General features: G+C 43.1%; 1 protein-coding gene across 3 annotated transcripts in view; it reads right to left on the bottom strand.

Moving 5' to 3' along the window:
- The window catches only part of Rhpn2 (rhophilin Rho GTPase binding protein 2), a 65920-nt gene that overhangs the window by 25671 nt on the left and 13111 nt on the right, over positions 1 to 27138 (bottom strand). For all 3 annotated transcript variants that reach the window (XM_078032191.1, XM_078032190.1, XM_078032192.1), the window contains exons 2-4: positions 26501 to 26616; positions 9566 to 9694; positions 6657 to 6732 (exon numbers count right to left, since the gene is read on the bottom strand). In XM_078032191.1, the coding sequence (XP_077888317.1) occupies positions 6657 to 6732; positions 9566 to 9694; positions 26501 to 26529 (234 nt within the window). In that variant the 5' untranslated portion in view covers positions 26530 to 26616. The remainder of the gene's footprint in view (positions 1 to 6656; positions 6733 to 9565; positions 9695 to 26500; positions 26617 to 27138) is intronic.

Genomic DNA, 27138 nt, shown 5'->3' with positions numbered 1-27138 from the left:
TGTGATGACATAATGAGATATCTTGAGGATGGGATCCAAGTCTAAATATACACTTTTTACACACAGCCTAAAAGTAATTTTATACAACATTTTAAAATAATTAATTTGTATATGAAACCATGTATATTTCATGGTGTAGAAGTTGTGACATCATGAAGGTACAGAATTTGAAGCACTGTAGGGATGGTCGACCTGTATCAGAAGAAAGCAAATATTATAGGAACAAAAGTAAGAATAATGTGAGGGGAGAGAGAATGATCCTGCTGAGCATCCTCCCTAAGCGCTGGCTCTCGCTGGCTATAAGAGAAGCTGGTAAGATAACCAACTGTTCACTTCTTTCCCCTAGTGACTGTGATATTCTCTGTAGTACATGCTTCAAACTCCTCCCGTTTTAGCATGTGCAATGCAGAGAGACACACACATGCTAATGGATTTGTACTGAATACAACTTAGCTATATAGCAAACATTTTCACAGGCCATAAAATATAACATGACTTTTAATGGTTCTGTATCCCCCAATGAAGTAAGCATACAATTTAAGTATTCAACAAGTAAACTGAGCACTAGCTATGTGCTAGCCAAATATACTAAGATTTTACTTTACTTTCACTTGTTAAAATACCAAAGTTGGGACTAGGGTTGTAGCTTAGTGGTAGAGCACTTGCCTACAATATGCAGGGTCCTGAGTGGGATCCTCAACACCACATAAAAATGAATACATTAAATAAAGGTATCGTGTCCAATTACAACTTAAAAATATTTTTTTTAAGAAAAAGATACCAAAGTTGTTTCCAAATTTTTCAATTAAAGATAACACTGTGGTGATCATCAGTGTGCACATCTCTGACTAGTTTCTCAAAACAAATCCCCAAAGATGTATTACAGTGTCCAAAGAAATGACGTTTCTTTAATTTTGAATTAAAAAATTAAATTTTTGCAGCTCAAAGGCTGAGGCAGGAGGATCACAAGGTCAAAGCCAACCTCAGCAACATAGTGAGGCCCTGTTTCAAAATTTTAATAGCTAAACAAAAATTTTAAAAGTAAGTAAAAAGAATGGGGGAGGTGGCTCAGTGGTTAAGTGCCCCTGGGTTAAACCCTCTCACCCCCAATACCAAAAGAAAAGAAAATTTTTGTAATTTAGTTATTTTTATACAACTTCTTCTTTCCTCTTTTTTTTTTTCTTTTTTTGTCCTGGTGAGATACTGTTGCCCAATAGACTCAAACTCCTGGACTCCAGGGATCCTCCAACCTCAGCCTCCTGAGCAGGGGGATCTTTGCCTGCACGACCACAGCAGGCTCAAAACTGTCCTATTGTCTTATGATGCTGTCACAGGTTTTCTTCATGACAAAGTGGTGATGTTTACAATCAATGTAATGATCGACTAATGTAATGACTATTTGTAAAATTTGAAATAGTTTTTAAATACTGTATTGTCGGTAACATTAAGTAAGGTGAGCATGATCTGCAGGACAAAGGTGATCTGAGCTCCACACAGACAGTCCTGAAAGCAAGACCAGCACTTTTCAAGGAGACGCACAGGCACGAGGACCTTTTCCTTTACTAAGTCAATAATGAAAAACCTAATATTCTTCCTTTCTTTTACAATCAATAACTAGTTAGATAAATATAATAGCAATATTATATAGGAATATCTTTTATAAAAGTACAGTATTTCTAGGGATAAAAGTAATTAAGCTGACAACTATTAGACTTTACTGAAGGACATGAGCTATTTCATTATTTCTTTTATTTATTCATTAAATCATTTCTGAAAAAGATAGACATGGTCCCTAACCATATAAGTTTTGTTGTTGTTGTTTGGGTTTTGTTTTTTTTTTTTTTTTGCTTTACTGGGGATCAAACCCAAGTACTTGACCATGCTAAGCAAGCACTCTACCACTGAGCTACATTCTTTATTTTATTTTGAGACTGGTCTCACTAAGTTGCCCAGGCTAGTATTAAACTTATGATCCTCCTGCCTCAGCTTCCCAAATAGCCAAGATTACAGGTGTTTGCCACCATGCCCAGCCTTTCCCTCATATAACATTTGCTATTGGTTAATTGGATATGTTTTGTTCACAAAGAAAAATGTGAAATACTGTGAAGATGGACTTTTGTCCAAATTAATGTATGAGTTAATTAAATTTCAATCAAAACTCAAAAGTGCTGTTTTTGGGGGAACTTGATGAAATATCAAAGCAAAAATGTGGGAGTAAAAGCTAAGAAAATTTGGAAAAGTAAAGTCATAAAAGAGCCTTGTTCTACATGATGCTCAAGTGTGCTCAGGGGTTAAACAGTGAGCCATAGGCAGACCTGAGTATATTTGAGAATCAGGTAATTAACAAAAGCCTGCAACTTCCCCAAAGGAACAGAAAAGGCAATTGTCATACACAGTTCTGGGATAGACTCACTCTACAGAGCCAGGCTGGCTCTCTAACCCTGGAGGGTTAACCTGGATGAGCTTCAGTTTCCGCAGATGTGAAACAGGATAATGTCTAGCACTCAGGCTGCAGTGGACTAGGCTTAGTAGTTTCCCCATAAAAACAGAGTAAGGATGCATATCCATATCAGGTCCAGGCAGGATGGCACGCATCAGCAGTACTAGTGATGAGAATGTAATGCAGGGATTATTATTATAATAGTGGTGTAGGCAGAGTTAAAGAATGGTGCCAAACTCCTGAAGTCATTCGAATAGAACCCCAGGATTGGGAACATAGCTCAGTGGGAAAGGACTTGCTAAGTAAGCATGCTCTTGCCCCTGAATTCTATGCCTAGCATACAAAAGGGCAGGGGTGGGAGTGGATTAAGCCCCATAAACTGGAGAGCCCAGATTTAGAAGCAGCTACACTGGCAACCTAGGTGGGCACCAAATCACCTTGGGGTAGGGTGTCTTTTGCATAGAGAATGCAAAAGGCAGCTGAAGGAGACAGGGAAAATGTGACTTCCCTCTGCTTCCACCTTGGGATCTCCTGCTGGTGCTCCTCCCCCTTGACCATAGAGAAAAGAAAGCTACAGCAAGAGGCTGGTATGGAGTGGGAGGGGAGCAAGAGGTGGGGGTAGGGAAGAGACACCATCAAGCACTGCAGAAACTCTGTCCTTAATAGACACGTCTCTTCCAACCTTCACAAAGCAGGACACTGTTAGAGGAAGAAACCAGAGTGTCCAAAGGATCAGTAAGTACTAAGCAAGTCACATAGCTAAATAGGGAGGGAGCTTTATGTGTCTTGGTTTTTTTGAATGTTCTGCAATAATGGTCTTAATTAGAGTGAAGAAGAGGAGGAGGAGGAAGAGGAGGAAGAGGAGAAGCAGCAGTAGTAGCAGCTCCCTTTAAAGCAAAGACAAGCCAGGCATGGTGGTGCACACCTGGAATCCTAGCTACTCAGGAGGCTGAGGCTGAGGCAGATCACAGATTTGAGCGACTTGGGCGACTTAGTGATAACCTGTTTTCAGTAAAAATAAACAGGGCTGGGGGTGTAGCTCAGAGGCAGAGAGCTTGCCTAGTGTGAGACCCTGGGTTCAATCTCCAGTAAAAATAAAACAAGAAGAAAAGCAAACAGACAAATAAAACCTCAAATTCTCTGGAAAAGGCATGCATTTTGATAATTTTAGTTGTTGCTGCTTTTGTTTTTTGTGGTTCAGGGATTGAATCCAGGGCCCTGTGTAATCTAGGCAAGCACTCTGCCTCTGAACTACACCAGCAGGCCTGATGATGCTTTCTAAAGCAGCCATTTTAAAGCCCAAGTCTTTTAAAACAGAATAAAATTACATCATGAGGACTGGGTTTATGGCTCAGAGGGAAAGCACTTGCCTAGCATGGGTGAGGCCGTGGGTTCGATCCTCAGCACCACATTAAAACAAAACAAATAAATAAAGGTTAAATTCCTTTAAAAAAAAAAAATCACATCATAAAGCTTTCCTGGCCTTAAACCTCCCATGGACACATTTGAAATTGAATGGCCCTGACAAAGTCCACTGAACAACTTCTGTGTTGCTTGTTTCTCTCAAATACAAATGTGGAAGGGAGAAAATAGAAAGTCCCCAAACGTTCTCATTTTTGGATGAGTGACATTTGCAGCGTCCCTTTTCAGATAAAATGACATGGTTGGAAGCCTCACTGAATGGTAATTGGCTATGCCCACAGCATGTGATTTTTTTTTTTTCCCCACTTGCTTTAATGTGGAATTCAGCAACATGACCTATTTGGATCCTTGCAGATGCCCCAAACATTCCTAAGTTTCTCCAAGAGAGTCTCCTTTAAAATGTCCACATTCTTTTAAACTCTGGCACCGGGCAACAGACAAATTAAATCTTAAGAGAAAAAAAAAAAAAAAAACAATTGTAGAAATGCAACTTTTCTACAAATACAGGGATTATCTTTGAGTTCCATAGAGCAGTGACAAATCACATCTCAAAAGTTCAGACAGGCTGTGAAAAGCTGGCATAAAGAGGCTGATCCTAAACAGTTTCTACCCAGAAAAATCAACTTTTTGGTCAATCTGAGCCCTGAAACACCACCAATTAATTGCCTTTCTCCAACTCGAATAAAAACTCCAAACTCACAGGGACCTGACCCTAAATTTAAACAAAGGCAGCAGTCAAAAGACCCTGGGTAGCCAGCATGGTGGCACACGCCTGTAATCCCATCGGCTCAGGAGACTGAGGAGGGCTGGGGATGTGGCTCCGTGGTCAAGTGCCCCAGAGTTCAATCCCCTGTAACAACAACAATAACAAAAAGACCCTGAGTAAAGGGACGTTTATGTCATGTGACTCATAGCCTCTGTTTAAGAAGAGGTCAAGTGCAGTTGCTTTCAAAGTATTAATCCACTGCTTTTAAAAGACAAATTCAGGTTGGACATGGTGGTGCACTGTAATCTCAGCTACTCCTGCAGAGGCTGTGGCAGGAGGATCACAAGTTTGAGGCCAGCCTTAGCAACTTATTGAGCCTCTGTCTCAAAATAAAACAAAAAGGGCTAGGGATGTAGCTAGTGGTAAAGCACCCCTGGTTCAGTCTCCAGTACTGGGGTAAAAATTAATTCTATAGTGGCCAAAATGCCATGATAATTTTTTTTTCTTAACTAATAATAGTACAAAATGAATCAATGAACAGGATTAGTACGGAAAGAAACATCATTCTTTGAAGCATTTTTTTTTTTACAATGCTGGGTTTCATTCCTATCCTTCGAACCTGTACTGGAAAGCTCAGAGATAGATACTTCCTTCTACCTCATCTCCTAAACAGCAGTTGGAGGTGAGTCATTAAATCTCAAACTGAACATGGAGTTGGGGATATGGCTCAGTAGTAGTATAGCTGCTTAGTCTGCGCAAGTCCTGGGTTTAGTTCCCAGTACCAAAAAACCACCAAACTGTCTCCATCTATCCATGGGCTGTGTGTGTGAGCTACGCACATTTGGGACTGGTCTGGCGTTACACGGTTTTTTGGGCTGTGCGACCCATTTTTCTCTTGCTCTGCCTGTGATCCTACACAGTACCTGAAATGGGTGTGGCTTTCCAAGATGTCAATCAACCTGCTGACCACAAGACATCACCAAGCAAGACTCCATCTTTTGAAACCCAATCCCTTGCCTTATTTGGGTGGAATATTCTATGAATGGCTTTTCCCCAATAAACAGGGGAATTTCAGGTGGGCTCTCTCTCTTGCCTCTTGCTTCCCTTGCTCCCCTTGCCTTCCAGCGTGGGAGCTGACAACTGAGGTCTCAGAGATGTCTTTGATCCACAAAAAAGGTATTTCTGTGTTTGTGTGGTTTTTCAGTTGCCAGCCCAGCCAGCTGGTGATACCAAACCTCAAACTGATGGAGCTGGGGAAAGGAAGAATAATTAAATATTCTAGGTGTGGATGGTCCCCTGGCCCCAGTGTGGAAGCTCCACCTCTCTTGTATGACTCTAACAAAGACCTCCAGTGTCCTACCTGACCGACCCCCCCCCCCACAGGACTCACAGGCCCCCAAGGTAAGGCTTGTGGCATCTCCAGGTGGCAATACAGTGACTGCTGCAGATCTACAAGTACTTACTGAATGAGAAAGGAGCTCAGAAACTCAAGAATTAGATAGAGAAAAAAACCGAACCCCAAACTTGAGCTACTCAAGTATTTAAGGTAGTGAATTGATATCTTTGATTTACTTTGAAATGCATCATAAAATAAAATGGACTGGTGGGCAGACACAGGGAGGCATAAATGGACAGATGGGCAATAAAGCAAAATGTTACTGGTAGGATTCTTTCAGGATGACTGTAGGATTCTTTCAGTTTTTCTATAAGTTTGGAAGTTTTCCATGATAATATGTTGGGGGCGGGAGACTTTAGCTGTTCTTCCAAAAACATGGCCTTAACTGGTTACACAGTTTAACAAGAAAGGTGAAACAGGGTATAATTTTTAAAATTCTAAAGGACGCCCACCACAGACCCTCTTCCACTTGGCCTCTCGTGGAGGTCCGTCTGGGATCCCAGCCCACCTTTTCCAGGTTCTCAGGAGGAGCTTCAGAAGTCAGCAAAGAAGAGAGCAAGTTAAGAGAAATGACTGACGGTCACCTGCAGACAGATATCACTGGCGCCTGGCCCAGTGGGCCTCAGACCACTTCGAGGAATACACAATAATTTCTTTTTTCCCATTTTAAACACCGAGGCCAACTGCTTTACCTTGAGGACGACTGAAAAGTCAACGTCTTTGGTTTCCTTCAGGCCAAGAGGAATCAGAGGGATCATAAACGCCTCCCTACAAAGAGCACAACAAGGCATGTGAACACCCCAACCAGGCCACTTGGCACTCCGCAGCCTCACCCCAGCAGCCCAGCTCAGGTCCCCACTTCTGTCCCCACACCAGTCCACCACACAGCTAGCTGACAGGTTCCCGTTCCCTCAGGACAACTTGGGTCATCCCCTTCCTTCAGTTCTTAAAATGGATTCCAGCTCCCTGTGACAGCTGGATGCTGCAGCCTAACACACAAGACCCACCCCCACCCCACCAACTTGACCCTGGTTTATCCCTCCCGTCTCAACTTTTCAGCGACCTGCCACATGCACTCACTGCTTCCCAGCCTGGGTACACCACCCGCTACGCTGGGCCTCCTCCTAATCTCCAACCCTCCCTCCTCTCCCTCTCCTCACCACAATGGGTCCCACCTCTCTAACTGCCCTCCAACACCCTTCACACTCAACCCTGGGCTCCACATCTGGGGGTATGACAACAGGTATCCCATTACCTGCATAGAAAAGACTTTGCAGCCTGGGGCCCCACTTGACATCTAGGCACACTTGGCTCCCAGTCCAGGGTCAGCCTGCAGTCTCCACTACACCTCCACCTCCTCTTCTGCCCCCACTGACCCCTCAGTCAACCTGCACTCAGGAGTGCTCCCTGAGCCTACATTCCTAGGGGCAGGGCCAGAAGGAAGTGAACAGGAAGCAGGCTGTGTTTAGCAAATAGGGATTTAGCTCCCTGACCTGTAACAGGAGACTGCCACAGGCTGCTTAGCCCAGCCCAGAGAGAAGGTCAGGAATGCTGGGCAGGGTGAGTGGACAATGCAGCTGTAAACTGAAACTGCCACTGTGGCACTGCTGTGCTAAAAGCAGGTGAGACCAAACCTTAGTATCTGGCTTCCCCAAAGCCTGCCAGGAAGGCTGGACCTGAATAGAAGGAGATTAAGGCAGGCCAAGCCTTGCTCCTCCAGGGCTGGCGGCAAGGTCGGCTCTTCCCAAGACTCTCCAGAAGAGTGACAGGTATCCTGAGGACTCCATCATCCCTAGTGTGGCGCTAACATGACTTTCTTTGTGACCTGGGCCTCCCTGAATTTTCTCATCTGTATGTGAGAAATTTCTTCCCTGCCTACCTCTAGAAGAGCTTCACAATCTACAGCACTCAGAAAGCAGCGACCTACTTTGAAAATAGCTACAATGAAGGGTGCAAATACAAGTTGTCATTTGGTATCTGCCCGTCTCTCCCCTCTCCCCAATAACACAGGGGAATCTAGAGAGGCCATTGTGGACTATGACTATGCAGGGGTCTTAGATGCATCTTTGTAAGAAAACCCTGCTTTTTTTTTTTTTTTTTTTTTAAACAAAACAAAAAAATGGCCACTCTCCATTTATTACTAAAGTCTGAGTCCTGGAGGAATTTGGACCTTTTTGGTGAGGTCTAGTGGCACATGCCTGTAATCCCAGCAATTTAGGAGGCTAAAACAGGAGGATCAAAGTTCAAAGCCAGCCTGGGCAACTTAGCAAAACTCCTGTCTCAAAATAAAAAATAAAAAGGGCTGGGGTGTAGCTCAACAGTAGAGCACTCCCCAGGTTTAATCCCTAGTACTAAAAGAAAACAACAATAAAAACCCTAACCTTGAAATTTTGGAGGGAAACACTGGAATTTAACACCAGAGGAGAGGCTAGGAGAACCTTCCACTCATTGCTGCCCTGAGTTTTTGAAACTGCACTGGGAGCCCACAGGTAAAGCAGCTGTGCACAGGACTGTCACTGAGGGAAGAGCAGCAGGACTCCAGACACCTGCTCTTGGCTCTGAGCTTCAAAGAACAACCCAGGTGCCATGGGGAGGATTAGGGTCAGGAAATGCACACTCCAAGGTGGCTCAAAATTCCCAAATGTCTTCCTTCTGTTAATCCAGGGAACTATTTTATGCCTGAGTTTCCCCTGGAGCTCACCCATCTAAGAAGGCTCACATCCCCACATGGCAAGTAAACCCTTCTTTGGAGGGCTCAGCTATTTCTTAATTAAAGATGAACATTTCTTTTTCCCCAAAAAATAGCTCACCCAGGGCAGAGAACTTTCTGAAGGCACACTTCAATAATCCACCTCCCATAAACATTCCCTGAGGAAACTCCAATACTTATTGTCATACATTTCTTAAGTGTCGCCACTGTACCATCTTCTAGGGGAACTCGGGCCCCCTAACTTTGACTGGGGCCCTTGGGCTGGGGTTGTGGCTCAGCGGTAAAGTGCTTGCCTAGCATGTACGAGGCCCTGGGTTCAATCCTCATTTATTAAGAATAAATAATTTATTAAAAATAATTTCTTAAAATAAAGTTAAGGCATTGTGTACAACTAAAAAATAGATATATATTAAAAAAAGATCCCCCTCAAGGCAGTTTCTACTTTTTTGCATTCTATCAACAGAAAGACCCAGGGCCAGGCCTTGTACTTGACGAGAGTCCGGGAGGGCAAATGGCAGGGTAACCTTGTCCTCACCTGGCACATCAGCTATGGCCACCCACAGAAGCAGGGCATCTTTACATCACAGCCACCATCCCAGCCCATGTGAAAGATGCCATCTCCCTGCTGGGACCCAGTCATGTTGCTCTCTGTGTTCCAAGGGATCCCAGGTCAAACGCCCGTCTGTCCAATACTGCGGATATTTCCCAACAAACTCCACAGGGTCATTGCTTTAACCCTTGTACCTGGTTCAACACCAAACCCAATCATCTCACTTCCCAAAATAGGGGCTGCCCTGCCCTTGGTGCACAACCCCCTACCCACCGCCTCTCTGCGTCCCACCCTGGACACAGGTACACTCAGGCATCTGGATGACGCGCTGCCCCACTCACTCTGTGCTCTGATACACTCCCACGGAGATGTTGAGCCCCTCCAGCTCCTCCTTGAGCATCTGCAGGTCCGAGTTGACGAAGCTCAGCTCCAGGCGTACCTGCTCTCGCACCTTCTGGTTCGTGGCTACTCTGTTCAGAGAGAGAAGGGAGAGATGTGCCCTCAGCCAAGCACCCCACTGCCAGGTGAGCAGACCAACCCTCAATTCCTGCGGGGAAGCTCAGAGGGCTGCTTGCATTTGCTTGCCAGATGTGATCAGACAAGTTGTCTCAGAGACCCTGGGCATCTGCCCCATCTTCAGCCAGACCCACCAGCAAATGGAGCTGGGAACACAGTCAATAATGCTGCAAGCTGCCACATCCTAAGGATCACTGCAAAAAGTTACCCTTGAAAAAGATGACTGCCTCCAGTCACCTACTAAAAGGCCATAAATTATCCCTTTAAATCAGGCACAGTAGAATGAGTCCCAGCACTAGGAAGGCTCAAGAAGGCAGATCACTTGAGTCCAGGAATTCAAGTCCAGTCTGGGCAACAAGTGAGACCCCATTCAAGAGACAAAAATACACAACAACAAAATTATCCTCTTACAAAGAAAACAGAGGACGAAGTAACACTTCCCAACTCATTCTATAAGGCTAGAATTACTGTGATCCAAAACAAAACAGGTCAATATCCCTCATGAATACCTATGCAAAAATCCTCAATAAACAGCAACCCAAACCAGCAACATATAAAAAGGATTATCTACCATGATTTATTCCAGGATACAAGATTGGTCCTACATCGGAAAATCAACTCATGTAACACTATATTAGTAGAATAACACATGGTTAGCTGGGCCCAGTCGCATAGTAATTCCAGTGGCTTGGGAGGCTGAGCAGGAGGATCATGAGTTCAAAGCCAGCCTCAGCACCTTAGCGAGGCTCTAAGCAACTCAGTGAGACCCTGTCTCCAAATAAAATATAAAAAGGGATGGGGATATGGCTCAGTGGTTGAGTGCCCCTGGATTCAATCCCCAGTACCAAAAATAAAATAAAATAAAAATAAAAACACATGTTGTCTCAATAGATACAGCAAAAAGCATGTTAACAAAATCCCATGCAAATTCATGCTAACGTTTTTCAACAAACTATGAAAAATAATAATTTACAAAAGCTGATAAAAGGTACCTACACAATCTGACAGCTAACATACTTAACAGTCAAAAACTGACTGCATTACCCTTCTGGGTAAGGTAGAGATGTATGTTTTTGTCATTTCTCACAAACACTGTACTAGTAGTTCAAACCAGCAGCAATGAGGCAAGGAAAGAAATTAAAGGCTTCCAGATGAGAAAGGAAGAAATAAAACTGCCTTTATTCACAGTGGCCTTTTTTTTTTTTTTGCTACTAGGATTGAAACCAGGGCCCTTTGACCACTCCACCACATCCCCACACATTTTTGTATTTTATTTACAGACTGCGTCTCACTGTGTGGCTGAGCACCTCGCTAAATTCCTGAGGCTGGCTTTGAACTCACGATCCTCCTGCCTCAGCCTCCAGAGCTGCTGGGATTACAGGCATTCACCACCTCACCTGGCTGCCTTATCTTATATGTAGAAAATCCCAAGGCATCCATAAAACAAATGTTAGAACTAATAAATTTAGCAAGGCCACAGGGTACATCAATATGCAGAATTCAGAGCTGGGGTGTAGCTCAGTGGAACAGCATGTGCTTTAACATGTGCAAGGCCCTGGATTCAATCCCAGCACCAAATAAATAAATAGAGACCACAAACACTCATGCAAATTAATTCTATTTCTATATTCTAGCAATAAACAACCTTAAAATGAAACTGAGAAAACCAATCTGTTCACAGTAGCCATTTAACAAAAGTCCAACATTTGGACACTGAAAACTATGAAACATCTCTGAGATATTACATGAACAGATATTCCACATTTAAGGATCAAAGACTCATTATTGTTAAGAGGTCAAGTCTCCCCAGCTGACTTTCTGACTCAGTGCAATCCCAATCCAAATCCCCATAAGCATTTTTTTTTAAATATATTTTTTTAGTTGGCAATGGACCTTTATTTTATTTATTTATATGCGGTGCTTAGAATCGAACTCCATGCCTCACACACGCTAGGCAATTGCTCTGCCACTAAGCTACAACCCCAACCCTCCATAACTTTTTTTTTTTTTTTTTTTAGCAGAAATCATCAAGTAGATACTAAAATTTGTATGGAGACACAAAGAACCTAGAATAGCCACAACAATTTTGAAAAAAGAACAAAGTTGGAGGATTTGTGCTGTTTGATTGTAAAACTTGTTACAAAATCACAGTAATCAAGACAGGGCTGTACTGGCATGAGGGGAGGCAATGAACCAGAAATAAATCCTTAGGCTTATGGCCAACTGATTTTGACAAACGTGCCAGGACAGTTAGAAGGGGGGGGGGATAGTCTTTTTAACAACTGATGCTAAAGCAATTAGACATTCATAGTTGTGTCAGGGTCCCCGGGACCACCCTCAGTGTTTTAGTCAGCTTTCTTCATCATAGTGATTGAAATACCTGACAAGAACAAATAGGGAGGAAAATTTTATTCCGGCTCACATTTTCAGAGGCTCAGTCCTTAGATGACTGACTCCACAGCTCTGAGCCCAAAGTGAGACAGACATCATGGTGGAAGGGTGTGGTGGAGGAAAGCAGCTCAGGACACGGAATCATGAAGCAGAGGGGACAAAATAGAAACCCCAAAGGCACACCCCCACTGACCCACCTCCTCCAGCCACACCCTATCTGCCTCTAGTTTCTACCTAATCTAGGTCAGTGGGTTAATTCATTGATTAGGTCACAACTCTCATAATCTCATCATTTCACTTCTGAATATGGCATTGTCTCACACACGAGTTTTCTGGGGACACCACATATCCCAACCATGATACCCAGGTTCAGCAACTGATTTGCTACTATGACTAGCAGAACTCGTTGCTTGGATTTATCACAGCAAAGAGATAACATTAAGCAAGGGGGTGTGAGAGGTCTTGAAGGAAGGGTGGCACAAGCTTCTAAGAGTTCTCTCCCAGTGGAGTTTTATGCAGGTCACATTTAATTCCTCCAGTAATGAGCTGTGACAACCCATATGAAATGCCCTCTATCAGGAAAGCTTGTTTTGAGATGCAGTATCCAGAATTTTTACCGGGGGCTGATCAAGCAGGCACCTCCACCTAGCAAAATTCCAAAATTCTAATTCCCGGAAGGAAAGGAGGTAGTTCCACACAACACATCATTTGTACAGTGTTGGCATGGTGAGCCACTCATATCAGACCGGGAGGATGGGAACCCTCCGAAAATCTAAGTTTCCAGCCACAAACCCAGAGCCAGTCTTGCCCACAGGCCTGCCTAAGGATAGCAGTCTCAGGCTTGCAATGTGGATCCTTTACTGCACAATGGGAGAAAAAAAAAAAAAAAAGAGAGAGAGCCCATAACATGAACTTCACCTCTAAGTCTTCTAGAAGAAAATAAAGGAGAAAATTTCAAGACATTGGGTTGAATAAAATATTCTTAGCAACACACTGAAAGCATAATCCCAAGAGAAGAAACTGATAAAAAGTCACTGTCAAGTTTTAAAATCTGGGCTGGGGGTATGGCTCAAGCAGAGCGCGCTCGCCTGGTATGCGTGTGGCCCAAGTTCGATCCTCAGCACCACATACAAAGATGTTGTGTCCGCCAAAAACTGAAAAATAAATATTAAAAATTCTCTCACTTTCTTTAAAAAAAAAAAGTTTTAAAATCTTTGCCTTTTAGGAGACACTATAAGAAAAAGGGGCTGGGAATGTAGCTCAGAAGAAGAACATGTGCTTAGTACTTAGCATGTCTGAGCACCTAGGTTTAAACCCCAACACACACACACACACACACACACACACACACAGAAGAGAATAAAGCCAAAGACCAAGAGAAAATATTTACAAATTATATATCTAATAATTTGTATGCAGAATATATAAAGAGCTACACTAAATAATTCAAAAGATAATTTGATATATTTTTTCAAATAGACAAAAGACTGGAATGAACATTTTACCAAAGAAGATATGTGAATAGCTAAAAGCACATGAAACTGATCATTAGTCATATCATATCATATCATTAGTCAGCAGAGGACTGCAAATTAAAACCATAATGAGACACCAATATACACCTACTAGATTGGCTATGATTTAAAAAAAAAAAAAGTCAGATAATAATAGCATCAGTGAAGACGTGGAGAAATGAAGCCCTCATAAACCGCGGATGGTAAAAGGTAGAATCACTTTGGAAAACAGTTTGACAGTTATACAAAAACTTACCATGTAACCTAGCATTTTCACTCTAAGAATCAACATGAGACAAATAAAAATAGGCATGTATCCAAAGACATGTGAATATTCATAGTAGCCCAAAAAGCAGGAACAATCTAAATGTCCACTAGCTAGAAAAATCTAGTATACTTGGGGCTGGATTATAGCTTAATGGTAGAGCGCTTGCCCCGCACGTTTGAGGAACTGGGACTGATCCTCAGCAACACATAAAAATAAATAAAATAAAATAAAGGTATTATTTCTATCTAAGAAAATAGTTTTTAAAAAAGGCTTTTAAAAAATTTGATATACTCACATGGTGTATACATAGAATGGAACAGCATTCAGCAATATATAGCAACAAACTTTACTGAAGGTTTTTTTATTATTATTACTTTTTTTTTTTTTGGTACGGGGGATTGAACTCAGGGCCACTGCACCACTGAGCTACATCCCAACCCTGTTTTGTATTTTATTTAGAGACAGGGTCTCAGTGAGTTGCTCAGGGCCTCACTTTTGCTGAGGCTGGCTTTGAACTCGTTATCCTCTGGCCTCAGCCTCCCAAGCTGCTGGATTACAGGTGTGCACCATTGCACCCAGCTTTATTAATGTTTGTTTGTTAGTTGTAGGTGGATACAATCCCTTTATTTTATTTTTATGTGGTGCTGAGGATCAAACCCAGTAGCTCAAGGTGAGCTAGGTGAGCGCACTACCACTGAGCCACAACCCCAGCCCCTATTAGTGCATTTTAATCATACAGAGTAGAGCTGGGGATGTGGCTCAAGCGGTAGCGTGCTCTCCTGGCATGCGTGCGGTCCGGGTTCGATCCTCAGCACCACATACAAACAAAAACGTTGTGTCTGCCGAAAGCTAAAAAAAAATAAATATTAAAATTCCAAAAAAAATCATACAGAATAATGGGTTTTGTTGTGGTATATTAGAACATAGACATAAAATACTTTGATAATATCCACCCTGCATTCCCTTCCATGACCTTCCTATTCCTTTAATAGTCTCCCTTCTACTTTTATGTTGTCTTTTTCCCATTGGATTCTGCATTTGGGAGAAAGCATGTGATACTTGGCTTTCTGAGACTGGCTTATTTTGTTCAACTGAGGACTTCTAATTCTATCCATTTTCCTGTAAATGGCATTATTTCATTCCATTGTGTACATATACTATATTTTCTTTATCCTTTCACCCACTGGCAGATACCTGCGCTGATTCCATAATTTGGCTAATGAGAATTGTACTGCAAAAAACATGAGTGTTCAGATGTTGCTATAGTATGCTGATTTTTTTACACGTTTTCAAACACAGGGTTTTTTTTTTACACCTACTCAAAGACCTTACATTTTACAGATTAAGAATCACTTCAAAAATAACTATAAAATAATAACTAGGCATTGAGCCAGACCTATGATGAGCTCATGTCCAGGAACCATCTCTTTGGGTGCTAATGTTGTTTTCATTTCATGGATGAAGAAACCTGAGGTTGATTAGCCGAGAGCTCCAGCCAACCAGAGAGACGGTATCTTACCATTGCTCCCTCCTCAGCTGATGAAAATCCAGCCCTGTCACCTGTTTGCTTTGCTCCCACCTGCCCATCTTTCCTCCAGAGAGCAAAGTACTCCCCCTCTTCCTTCAGTCTCCCCCTCCCTTGGGGCTGTCCTTCACCTTGCCACATGTATGACAGAGCTCATCCTCTGGCTGCCCGGGAAACTTTTACACCTTTACCTTTGGGCTTCCCTAGCCAGGCAATGAACTACTGGCTGGTAAATGTCACTAGTTTGAAGACTTGAGGAATAGAGGGGAGGGTTCACGATCACCAATATGAAATGCATTTTATATTACAATGTAGGGATACACATATGCATCCCTGGAACACAAGCCTCACTAAAGTCATGGATGTGATATACTCCAACATATCCTATTCTTCTCTAAAAACTTACTCTAACAACTTCCTTTATTTAAAAAAAAAAAATGATCTTGGGCTGGGATGTAGGTAAGTGGTACAACACAAGGCTATCATGCACCAAATCCTGGATTCAATCCCCAGGGCAGACCGCCCCCCCCCCACCGCAAAAAAATGTTATTTAAGACTTTCCAATTCTCTGATTCTCCAACACCAACTAAGTTTTCAACAATTCGATTCAATCCCAATTCCAACTAACAAAGCTAGCAGCAGGCTCAATAAGTTAAAGGCTCACAAGAAGGCAGGTATGGGCTGCAAGTCCCAGGAGAGGGCAATACCTGGATCTCTCACTGTCCAGCTATCAATTGGGGGAACTTAAAATCCGCTCCTCAGGTTTGACAATTCACTGGAATGATTCACAGAACCCAGGAAAACACTTTACCTACCTTTCTGGCTCATTATGGAGTCTGCGATTTGGGAAGAGCCAAAGGGAAGAGATGGCACAGAGTGAGATACAGAACAGAGGTGGGTAGATGTGGATGCCATGACCTCTCTGGGTGTGCCTCCTCCCAGCACCTGTTCTCAGCCTGGGAGCAACCTGCACCCCATCATTTAGGGATTTTTATGGAGGATTAATTACACAGACATGATTCATTAGCCATAGGTCCCTGGTAATTGGCCTCAATCTCCAGGTCCTCTGCCATCTCTGGAGGTGGGAGGGGAATAGGGAACTAAAAGTTCCAGCCCTCTCATCATGGCCTGGTCTTTCTGGGAATCTTCCCCATTCTGAAGCTTCCTGACCAGGAGTCATCTCATTAGCACACAAAAGATATTCTTATTACTTGAAAAAAAAAAAAAAGATATTCTTGTTACTTGGGAATGGTTTTAGGAGGTCTGTGCCAGGAACAGAGACGTCAAGGGTTTTAGGAGCTCTGTACCAGGAACACAGGGAACAAAGACCAAATATTTATTTTTTATTATACCACAGCAATTCATTGGATTGATTTCATTACACACCATGGGTCACAACCTGCAGCTTGTAAAACCTGGGATACAGAGGGGTCATTGAGAAAATGACTGATTTACTAGTTAATATTATCCATCAGGATTCAAGGAAGAAAACTTTCTCAGCCCTCAATATTAGGAAGGGGTTCACTTTTTAACGACATGTTGTTTTTGGCTAATGAGCACACAGTGTGTTCCAGATCACATTCCCTTCTTCATATCACCTGCTAGGAAGCTCAATAGACACACTGTGGTTCACATCTAATAAAATATATAGGACTTGGGCTGGGATTGTGGCTCGGAGGTAGAGTGCTGGCCTAGCAGGTGTGAGGCTGGGTTCAATCCTCAGCACCGCATAAAAATAAAATAAAGACACTGTGGCCACCTATAACTAAAAAATAAATATTAAAAAATATATATATGGGGCTGGGGATGTGGCTCAAGTGGTAGCGCGCTCGCCTGGCATGCGTGCAGCCCGGGTTCCATCCTCAGCACCACATACCAACAAACATGTTGTGTCCGCCAAGTACTAAAAATAAATATTAAAAAAAATTCTCTCTAAAAAAAAATAAAATAAAATAATAAAATAAAATATATATATATGATTCTGTGGCATGTGTTAGCCATACCTTCAGACAAATCTAAATCTCTCTTATATCTTTCTTCCTCCTATCCTTTACATCCTTATTCATTCATGCTTTAATCTGACATGTTGCACAAATGAGCAAATGTGCTTCAAATCTACTTTGTTTTGTTTTGTTTTTGTTTGTTTTTAGTTGTTGATGGACCTTTATTTTATTTATTTATATGTGGTGCTGAGAATCAAACCCAGTGCCTCATACTTCTAGGCAAGCCCTCTACCACTGAGCTACGACCCCAGCCCTTGAAATCTATTTTGGATAAACAATGAAAACTCCTAAAGAACAAGTCTTCTATTTCTTGATATTTCTCCTAGAAGTTTACACCGACCTTTCTCCATGATGGAGGCTCAACAAATTTCAGTTTCTGGAAGAAAAAAATCTCAGAATGAAGACTGCTCCCAAGTGTCGGCTCACCGATTCTTGGCAGCAACCTGGGTCCAAGATAAATTATAGCAACGGAGACACCAAGACTCCCCAAATGCCAAGACAATGTACACATAATGCCAACTCTTGGTTTCTTACATGTTAATTTTCTATATCTCCTCTCTCCTAACATGACAATAATTTGCCACCTAAGATTTGTAACCAATCACTGAGCTGTTCTTTGGATGTGGATGTTTTTGTGTGAGTCACTTTGAATTATGGTGGCAACCAGGTGGGGTCCTGAGTTTGGCTTCTCTGATGCTGATCTTTGGATACGTAGATGATGCAGAAATCAATTCTAGGTAAGGATTTTTCACTGATTCGTCGGTAGAAGGAGGTTTCTTGATTAAGGTGTACCAATTCAAGATGGCAGATACACCCAGCCACCTCTGGTCCTAGGCTGGGGCAATGGTCAAATATAAAATGGGTTGGTCCAAATCAGGGATTAAGTCCAGAGCCTGCATCTTGTTGATGCTAATGCTTTGTGCCTTGGCTGCCTTTCTGAATGAAAACAAATGGTTTCCCTGGGCTTTTTAGGGAAATGTGCTGCGTCTTTCAGCTTCTGTTTCGGTGTCAACTCCTCTGGGCCAGTGTGGTATAGTAATCAATGTTTTAGCCAAAAGAGAACTCAAGGCTGACCAGAATGAGGCAGAAAGGTGCTTCAGAAAGGGCCCAGAAAGGGCCACACATTAGTCTCCATGGCTTCCCTCTGGCCAGAGGGATTTTGATAAAAAGCACATATGTACTAAAAAGAACAAAGATGGCTTCTGTGCCGAGTTGAAAATTCCTGGCATGTCCCCATGTTTTGTCTTAAACACACACTTGAATTTTGCTTTCTGACTCACATGTCCCTATTGGTTTCCATGAGAGTTTTTTTTCTCTCCCAAGTCTTTGAGTAAAATTGTTCCTCTGGGAACAGGTACCATAATTGACCCAGCGACTTGCACCTGCTTCAGAGACCTTATCGGATCCACTTAGTTGACTCTAGGGAACAGTCTTTACTCTGCCACCTGTTCTTCCAGGAACTGGTCCTGAATCCTGCTCTGCCAGGGACTCAGGAGGTAGGCCTGAGGCTAGCCTATGCCCTTGCAGGGCCACATGACTGGGGCAGAAGATTAGGTGAGGGCTGGCAGGATATCTGCTCCAAGTCCATCTCTCAGTAGGGGAAGACAGGCCTTGGCATTCATGCCAGCCCAAAAGGCCAAGGAGCGCTCCCACATCCCACTGCAAGAACACGTACCAGCCCCTCAGAAGTGACCATGTGAGCAGTCATCAAACCTCTGGTCATTCTCATTAAACCATCCCAGGTTACTCCTGGCCTAAATCCCATGACCCTCTGGCCAAGTGATCACAAACTGAACCAGAGACCTGTGCAACTCGTTCACTTGGCCCTCGGGTAGTTGTTTTTCCCTCCCCTTCACTGGTTGCCAATGTTTAAAAATTCAACAATCAAATGACTGATTGATTGACTGCAGTACTTGGAATTGAACCCAGGAGTCTTCCACCTCTGAGCTAGATCTTCAGCCCTTTTTTAAATTTCATTTTTGAGATAGGTCTTGCTAAGTTGAGCAGGCTGGCCTCAAACTTGCAATCCTCCTCTCTTGGCCTCCCAAGTAAGTGAGATTACAGGAGTATACTTTTGTTCCCAGCAACAATGAAAAGATTTTTAAGCTGGGCATGGTGGTACATGTCTGTAAGCCCAGAAACTCAGGAGGATTGCAAGTTCAAGGTCAGCCTCAGCAACTTAGCAAGTCCCTAAACAACTTACACCCTGTCTCAAAATAAAAAAAGTAGTAAAGCACCCTGAGCTAAAGCCCTGGTACAACCCCCCTAAAAAAGAAAAAAAGAAAGATTATTTTAAAAATTGGGCAGACTGGCATATGCCTGTAATCCCAGTGACTTGGGAGGCTGAGGCAGAAGGATCATAAGTTTGAGGCCAGACTCAGCAACTTAGGAAGATCCTGTCTCAAAATAAAAAACAAAAAGGGCTGAGGATGCATCTCAGTGGTAAAGGGCTCTTGTGTTTGATGCCCAGTAGTCTCCCCTCCACACCCCCCAGAAAAAGAGATCTCCAACTTTGTGGAGTGGGAACAGAGGATCTGGCACGGGTAGGTACCTTTAAAATACTGGCTATTCTCCTAATTAAATTCCAGGAAGCTCATAGATTCTTTGCTGATATAGATCAGAGAAGATTTGAAGGGGCCTAAAAACCTGGCAGCTCACAGCACCTGCCCAGCCACAGTGTCCTCTTACCTGGTCACACACTGGAACCCTCACTTCTAGTCCCACATTTCTGGGGACATTTTCCCAAACATCCCCCTATCCCTGTTCCAACTGTGCTACCTTCATGTGGGGACTGCAGTTGAACATCTGAAAATTAGAAGAAAGAAGGAGCGCAAGGCCCAAGACATGACAGAAACTAGCCCCTGCCCATAGCAACAGTCACATAATCATCATCCATCACCCAGGGACACGACCAGGCCACCGCTAGGCTTGGCAAAATGCCTTATTTATTTTCAGAAAACCGTTGGTGCCAGTTGAACCAGATTAATAAATACCTTTAGGGTTTCCTCTGACAACATTGTCCAGAGTGGGGCACTTTGAACTTTTAGGTCAGTGTGAGAATCATTAACAACCCCACCCCACCCCCACCCATGCCACCTCTACAACTAACTTGACAATGAGTCTGAGCCAGTCTCAGAGCTATTTGCTGGTGTCAGTAAGGCTGGGGCTGGGGCTCAGTGGTAGAGCAGCGCCTTGCACGTGTGAGGCACTGGGTTCGATCCTCAGCACCACATAAAAATAAATAAAGTTATGGTGTCCATGCACAACTAAAAATAAGAAAAAAAGAAAAGAAAACCAGACAGGCAGAACTGCCCTAGTTTCAGCCTGAGAAACTCCAAGCCCCTGGTCAAAGCAGCCTCTCTGAGTGCCCCAAGTCTCTGAGGCTGTGCTATCCAGGGCCAGTCACTATCATACTTTCATTTCATCACACCCTAGAAAAATATCACTTCCTGACATGGTCTGATTTGTTTATTTGTGTATTAAAGTCTCCCCTCACAGGTTGGCAGGTAGCTCAGTGGTACAGCACTTGTCTAACATGTGTCAGGCCCTGGTTTGATCCCCAGTAACCCACTCCCCTGCAAAAAAAGTCTCCCCTCCATAAAAGAGGACTTCACATGCATTGTGGATAGCCTTATCCCCTGCACCTCTAACCCTTCATGGCACTTAAGAAGTGCTCTGTGATTTCATAAACAGGAAAATCTAGCAGAGACTACTCCCAGAGAGGCCTCAGGGCTACTCCCCAGCCCACAGAGCTGGCCTGTTAAAGTGTCAAACAGAAAAGAGGTACACACCTGCAACTGCAGCAGCTCGGGAGGCTGAGGCAGGAGGATTGCAAGACTGAGGCTAGCCTTAGCAATTTAGCAAGACTTTGCCTCAAAATACAAAATAAAAAGGAGCTGGGTGCCGTGGTGCACACCTGTAATCCCAACAACTTGGGAGGCTGAAGCTGGAGGATCACAAGTTCAAAGCCAGCCTCAGCAACTTAGTGAGGCCCTAAACAACTCAATGAGACTCTGTATCTAATAAAAATATTTTAAAAGGGCTGGGGATGTAGCTCAGGGGCTAAAGAGCCTCAGGATCTGAACTCTAGTATGCAGGGGAAAAAAACTGTGGCAAGCAGAGCCTGAGGTCACAAAACACACCAGACTTCCCAGAACAGGTAGGGGGTGTCAAATTTAGGAGGACTCTCCTAAGCTGTGCAGGCTTCCTGAAGTCTACTGTGCTGTGAGGAGCTAATGATGACTTGTCTTCAGACAGAGGCTCTGCCAATTTTTTTTTTTTTTTTTTTTTGGTACTGGGAACGGACCTAGGAGCTCTATACCACTGAATTACATCCCCAGCCTCCCAAGTCACTGGGACTTCTGGTGTTTGCCACGATGCCCAGTCAGGGAACTGTCAGATATTTTAAAAGATAAAATGTAGTCACTGCCCTCTCTGAGAGGACTTACTTCTCTTCCTTGAGGGTACTCCTCCACCCCCTGCTTTTTTTCCCCCCTTCTAATAAATCTTGGTATACTCTGACCTTTTTTTTTTTTTTTTTTTTTGGGGTGTGTGTGTGTTGTTGGGGATTGAACCCTGGGCCTTACATGCGAGGCAAGCACTCTACCAACTGAGCCATATCCCCAGCCTGGTATACTTTGACTTAAAAAACGAAAAAAAAAAAGGCTAAAATGTTACAACACTTTCCCAGTGCCCTCTAGTAACAACTCCCTTACACCTAGTTATAAAAGGAGCCAGAGAGGAGGTTCCCCAGACCTTTCCCGCCCAGGACCTTCTGTCCTCTGCTGTTCTGGGAGTAATAAAACCAACACAGACACAGCACTGTTATTCCTAACAGAGTGGCAGATTCCAGGGATCTGCTTGTATTATTCTTTTGGACCTCTGCAGTATTTCATAATAAAAAATGAGTAACAAAAACCAATGGAACAGAAGACACAGTGAAAAACCCATAGAGATACAGTCACTTGGCCTGGGGATGTGGCTCAAGCGGTAGCGCGCTCGCCTGGCATGCGTGTGGCCTGGGTTCGATCCTCAGCACCACGTACCAACAAAGATGTTGTGTCCGCCGAGAACTAAAAAATAAATATTAAAAATTCTCTCTCTCTCTCTCTCTCTCTCTCTCTCTCTCTCTCTCTCTCTCTCTCTTTCTCTCTCCTCTCTCACTCTCTCTTTAAAAAAAAAAAAAAAAAAAGAGATACAGTCACTTGATAACAAATGGTGCTGGAAAACTGGATACCCATATGTGGAAGAATGAGACCAGATACCTATCTCTCATCCTGCACAGAACTTAAGTGGATCAAAGACCTAGGAATTAGACCAGAAACTCTGCAAATGCTAGAATAATAGCCAGTGTCAACACTCTGACATACTGACACAGTCATTGACTTCCTTAACAAGACCCCCAAAAGCACAAGAAATAAAACCAAGAATCAATAAGTGGGATGCCATAAAATTATGTACAGCAAAGGAAATGAGAATGTGAACAGAAAACCCACAGAATGGGAAAAGATCTTTGCCACCTGCTCCTCCGTCAGGGGATTAATATCCTGAATATATTAAAAAACTCAACACACACAAACACACACACACACACACACAGACACACACACACACACACACACACACACACACACACAGAACCCAATTAACAAATGGGTAAAAGAACTAAATACATACTTCCCAAAAGAATAAATACAGAGGACTAGGGATATAGCTCAGTTGGTAGAGTGCTTGCCTTGCATGCACAAGGTCCTGGGTTCAATCCCCAGCAACACACACACACAAAAGAAGAAGAAATACAAACAGCCAATAACTATGTGAAGAACTGTTCAACATCTCTAGCAATAGGGGAAAGGCAATTCAAAAACCACATAAAGATTTCATCTCACTCCAGTCAGAATGATGATTTACAAATAAACGTGGGCAAGGATGTAGGGGGGGAAAACACAGTTCTACATTGTTGGTAGAACTACAAATTAGTACAACCACTCTGAAAAGTACTATGGAGACTCCTCAAAAAACTAAAAATAGAACCACCCCATGTCCCAGCTATCCCATTCCTTGGTGTATTTCCAAAAGATTAGATCTTTGATTTTAGAAGGATGCAGCCACATTAATGTTTACAGCAGCCCAGTTTACAACAGCCAAGCTCTGGGACCAGCCTAGGTGCCCATCAACAGATGAACGGATAAAGAAAATGTAGTATATACACACAATAGAGTTTTACTCAGCCACAAAGAATGAAATTATTGGGCTGGGGTTGTGGCTTAATGGGAGAGTACTTAGCACATGGGAGACACTGGGTTCAGTCCTCAGTACCACATGAAAAAATAAGTAAATAAAATAAGGTTATTGTGTCCATCTACAACTTAAAAAAGAAAAAAGAAAAAGAATGAAATTATGGCATTTGCTGGTAACTGGATGGAACTGAAGAGCATCATGCTAAGTGAAGTAAGCCAGACCCAGAAATTCAAGGGTCAAATGTTTTCTCTCCTATGTGGAAGCTAGAACAAAATGAGGCAAAAAAGGGGAGGAGAGGTTTCCATGAAAATAGAAGATACATCACAGGAGTAGAGGAAGGGGATTAAGGGGGAAAGAGGGACAGGAAAAGGGAGGAACAGTGGAATGAGTCTGGCCCAACTTTCTTATGTACATATATGAAGATATCACAATGAGTAACACCTTTATGTATATCCATAATGCACTAGTCTTTTTTTTTTTAAAGCTATAAATAAATAGAAGATCAGCAAAATAGAGAAAAGGGAACAAGGAGAAGAAGAGGGAAAGGGACTGATATTAGAGCAAATTTTATTCCATGCTTGAATAATGATGTCAAAATAAACCCCAATATTATGTATAAATAAAATGAACTAACAACAAAAAATTATGAATAAAAGTAATTCATATAGTTGGCAAAAGTACAAACACTGAAGGGAATAATAAACAAAAAAGAAGAGTCGTCTTTGTCCTCTTTCCCCTGGGTCTTGTTCTCAAGAGCCAGTTCTACTAACAGTTTCTTTCTTTACCCTTCTGTGCATATAGAAAAGCACATGTCCCGGGCTGGGGATGTGGCTCAAGCGGTAGCACGCTCACCTGGCATGTGTGTGGCCCGGGTTCGCTCCTCAGCACCACATACAAACAAAGATGTTGTGTCCGCCAAAAAATAAATAAATATTAAAAAATTCTTTCTCTCTCTCTCTCTAAAAAAAAAAAAGAAAAAGAAAAGCATATGTCCTACTAGGGAGGCTGAAATACGAGCATCACAAGTTCAAGGCCAGACTTATTTCTTAGCAACAAACTATATCAAAATTAAGTTTAAAATGGCTGCGGGGGGGGGGGGGGGGGGGAGGCTGGGGATGTGGCCCAAGCGGTAGCGCGCTCCCCTGGCATGCGTGCGGCCCGGGTTCAATCCTCAACACCACATACAAACAAAGATGTTGTGTCCGCCGAAAACTAAAAAATAAATATTAAAAATTCTCTCTCTCTCTCTCTCCCCCCCCATCTCTCACTCTCTCTTAAAAAAAATAAAAAAATAAAAATAAAAATAAAATGGCTGGGGATGCAGCTCAGCATTACAGCACTTGCCTAGCATATGTGAGGCCCTGGTTTCAACCACTAGAACCACTGGGGCAAGGGGCAGAGTGGAGGAGCTCATGTCCATACATACACAAAATATGCTGTCCTGAATCTTTCTTTCCCTACCTAATATCTCAAGAGACCTTTCAAACCACTTCAGAAATGAATTTAGCTCAAGATCAAGGTTGAAAACTCTCTTCCTGTTTTACTGATTGCTCAGGGGATCAGTGTATGTGAAGTTACTGATCATGCCATTCATTCATTCCTGTCTGTCTGTGACTACCAGAAGCTGGGAGTCCTGGAGTCTTGTATCTCTTTTTCAAATACCAAGTTGGCATATTTATTTTTTTCAACAACCTCCCAAGAAACCTGATTTCTTCACGGACCCCAACAGTCAAGGTGATTCATTGGAAACAGCCAATATCCATAACCTTGCAGACATGCCTGCACCCTCCCCACCCTTGAAATCCCTAAAAGTTTTTGGAAAGCTCCAATGGAATTATAATTTTGAGCAGGCAAATTAAGCCCCTTTGGGGTTCCAGGTTCCTGCAAGTACTCCCTATCTCTTCCTGAAGCACCAAGAGGCATCTACCTGTCAAACTTACCTGGACAGCAGGTGTAGTACCCACCTTAACTATCCACTGTAAAAGACAGCAAGGGGGGACAAGAACCTACCCTAGAACTTTGAAGGAAGAAGAAACTCTGCGCTCAGTAAACAGAAGAAAGCTGGCAGAGAGTCTTGTGTTGTATTAAAGGGTGTGGGGAGGATTTACAGCTGCTTAGGCAAGGGTAAGGCTTCACTGAGTTCTGTGCTTGAGAAGGAACTATTTTTCCACCAGGACATAACACTGAGTGTTCCAAGGGCATAGGGCTGCAAGTTACCCCTCTCATGCACTTACTGTTTTATTGTTTGGTTTTCAGACAGGACCTTGCTATGTTGCCCAAACTGACCTTGAACTCCTGGGCTCAAGGAATCCTCCTGCCTCAGTCTCTTGAGTCAGTGGGACCCAGGCATGTGCCACCATGCCTGGTTTATGGGTCCTCTCATTAGAAAAGGGGACACTGTCAATGCCCCAGTCCCATCTTCCTGCCTCGCTCTCCCTTGTCCATTCAGCACACATTTACCAAGCAGTGATCTTTGCCAGGCAGCAGAGAAAACAATCAGGTCCTGAAAACAAGGAAAACACACACCAGGGCAAGAACTGGACTTCAGGGGCTGGGGTTGTGGCTCAGTGGTAGAGCGCTTGCCTGGCATGCACAAGGCACTGGGTCCGACCCTCAGCACCACATAAACGTAAAATAAGATATTGTGTTCCACCTAAAACTTAAGAAACCAATACTAAGCAAGAAAGAACATGCTGTAGATACCAGAACTGAGGTGGGAATCCAAAGCTGACACAAGAGCCAGTCCTAGGAGTACAGGAAAGAGAGGCCTCAGGAGGGCCTGGGCTCCCAGCTGAGGCAGTGAAGCCAGAGACACCTACTTCAGAAGGTTTTCCGCTCCTGTCCGCATCCGTACAGCCTTCAGGATCTGCTGATTCAAAGCCGCCCTTTGATTCTGCAGCTTGCTTCGACCAGTTTGTGCAAGGGGATTACAGCCCTAAGGAAAAAATAATAAGAGATGCCCCGTCAGAGATCAGCCACTAAAAATGATGACAATATTTTTAAGAGAACAGAAAAATGTTTAACATAAAATAACCTCTAAAAGTAACATCAAAGAGAAAAACAAATAGCTGGGCATGGTGGCTCACAAGTATTATTCCAACAGCTCAGGAAGCTGAGGCAGGAGGATCACCAGTTCAAAGCCAGCCTCAGCAATTTAGTGAGGTCCTAAGAGACTTAGTGATACCCTTTCCTAAATAAAATATAAAAAGGGCTGGATATGTGGCTCGATCCTTAAATGCTCCTGGGTTCAATTCCTGGTACCAAAAAATAAGATTCACCAGACGTGATATTATTGTCCTCATGAGCAAGACTTATCACAGCAGCTTAGTAAAGCTGCACAGACAGTCCTGATAAATCACATGCAGGCTTCTTTTATGTTCTCTCCCACCTATGATGGGTCACACAACATACTCTTGCCCAGAACCAGAAATGCAACAACTCCACCCAAGTTAGCCCA

The sequence above is a fragment of the Ictidomys tridecemlineatus genome, chromosome 15 (assembly GCF_052094955.1).
Source record: "Ictidomys tridecemlineatus isolate mIctTri1 chromosome 15, mIctTri1.hap1, whole genome shotgun sequence".
Lineage (NCBI taxonomy): Eukaryota > Metazoa > Chordata > Mammalia > Rodentia > Sciuridae > Ictidomys > Ictidomys tridecemlineatus.
The sequence above is the reverse complement of the archived record's forward strand: the minus strand, read 5'-3'. Positions and strand labels throughout refer to the sequence as shown.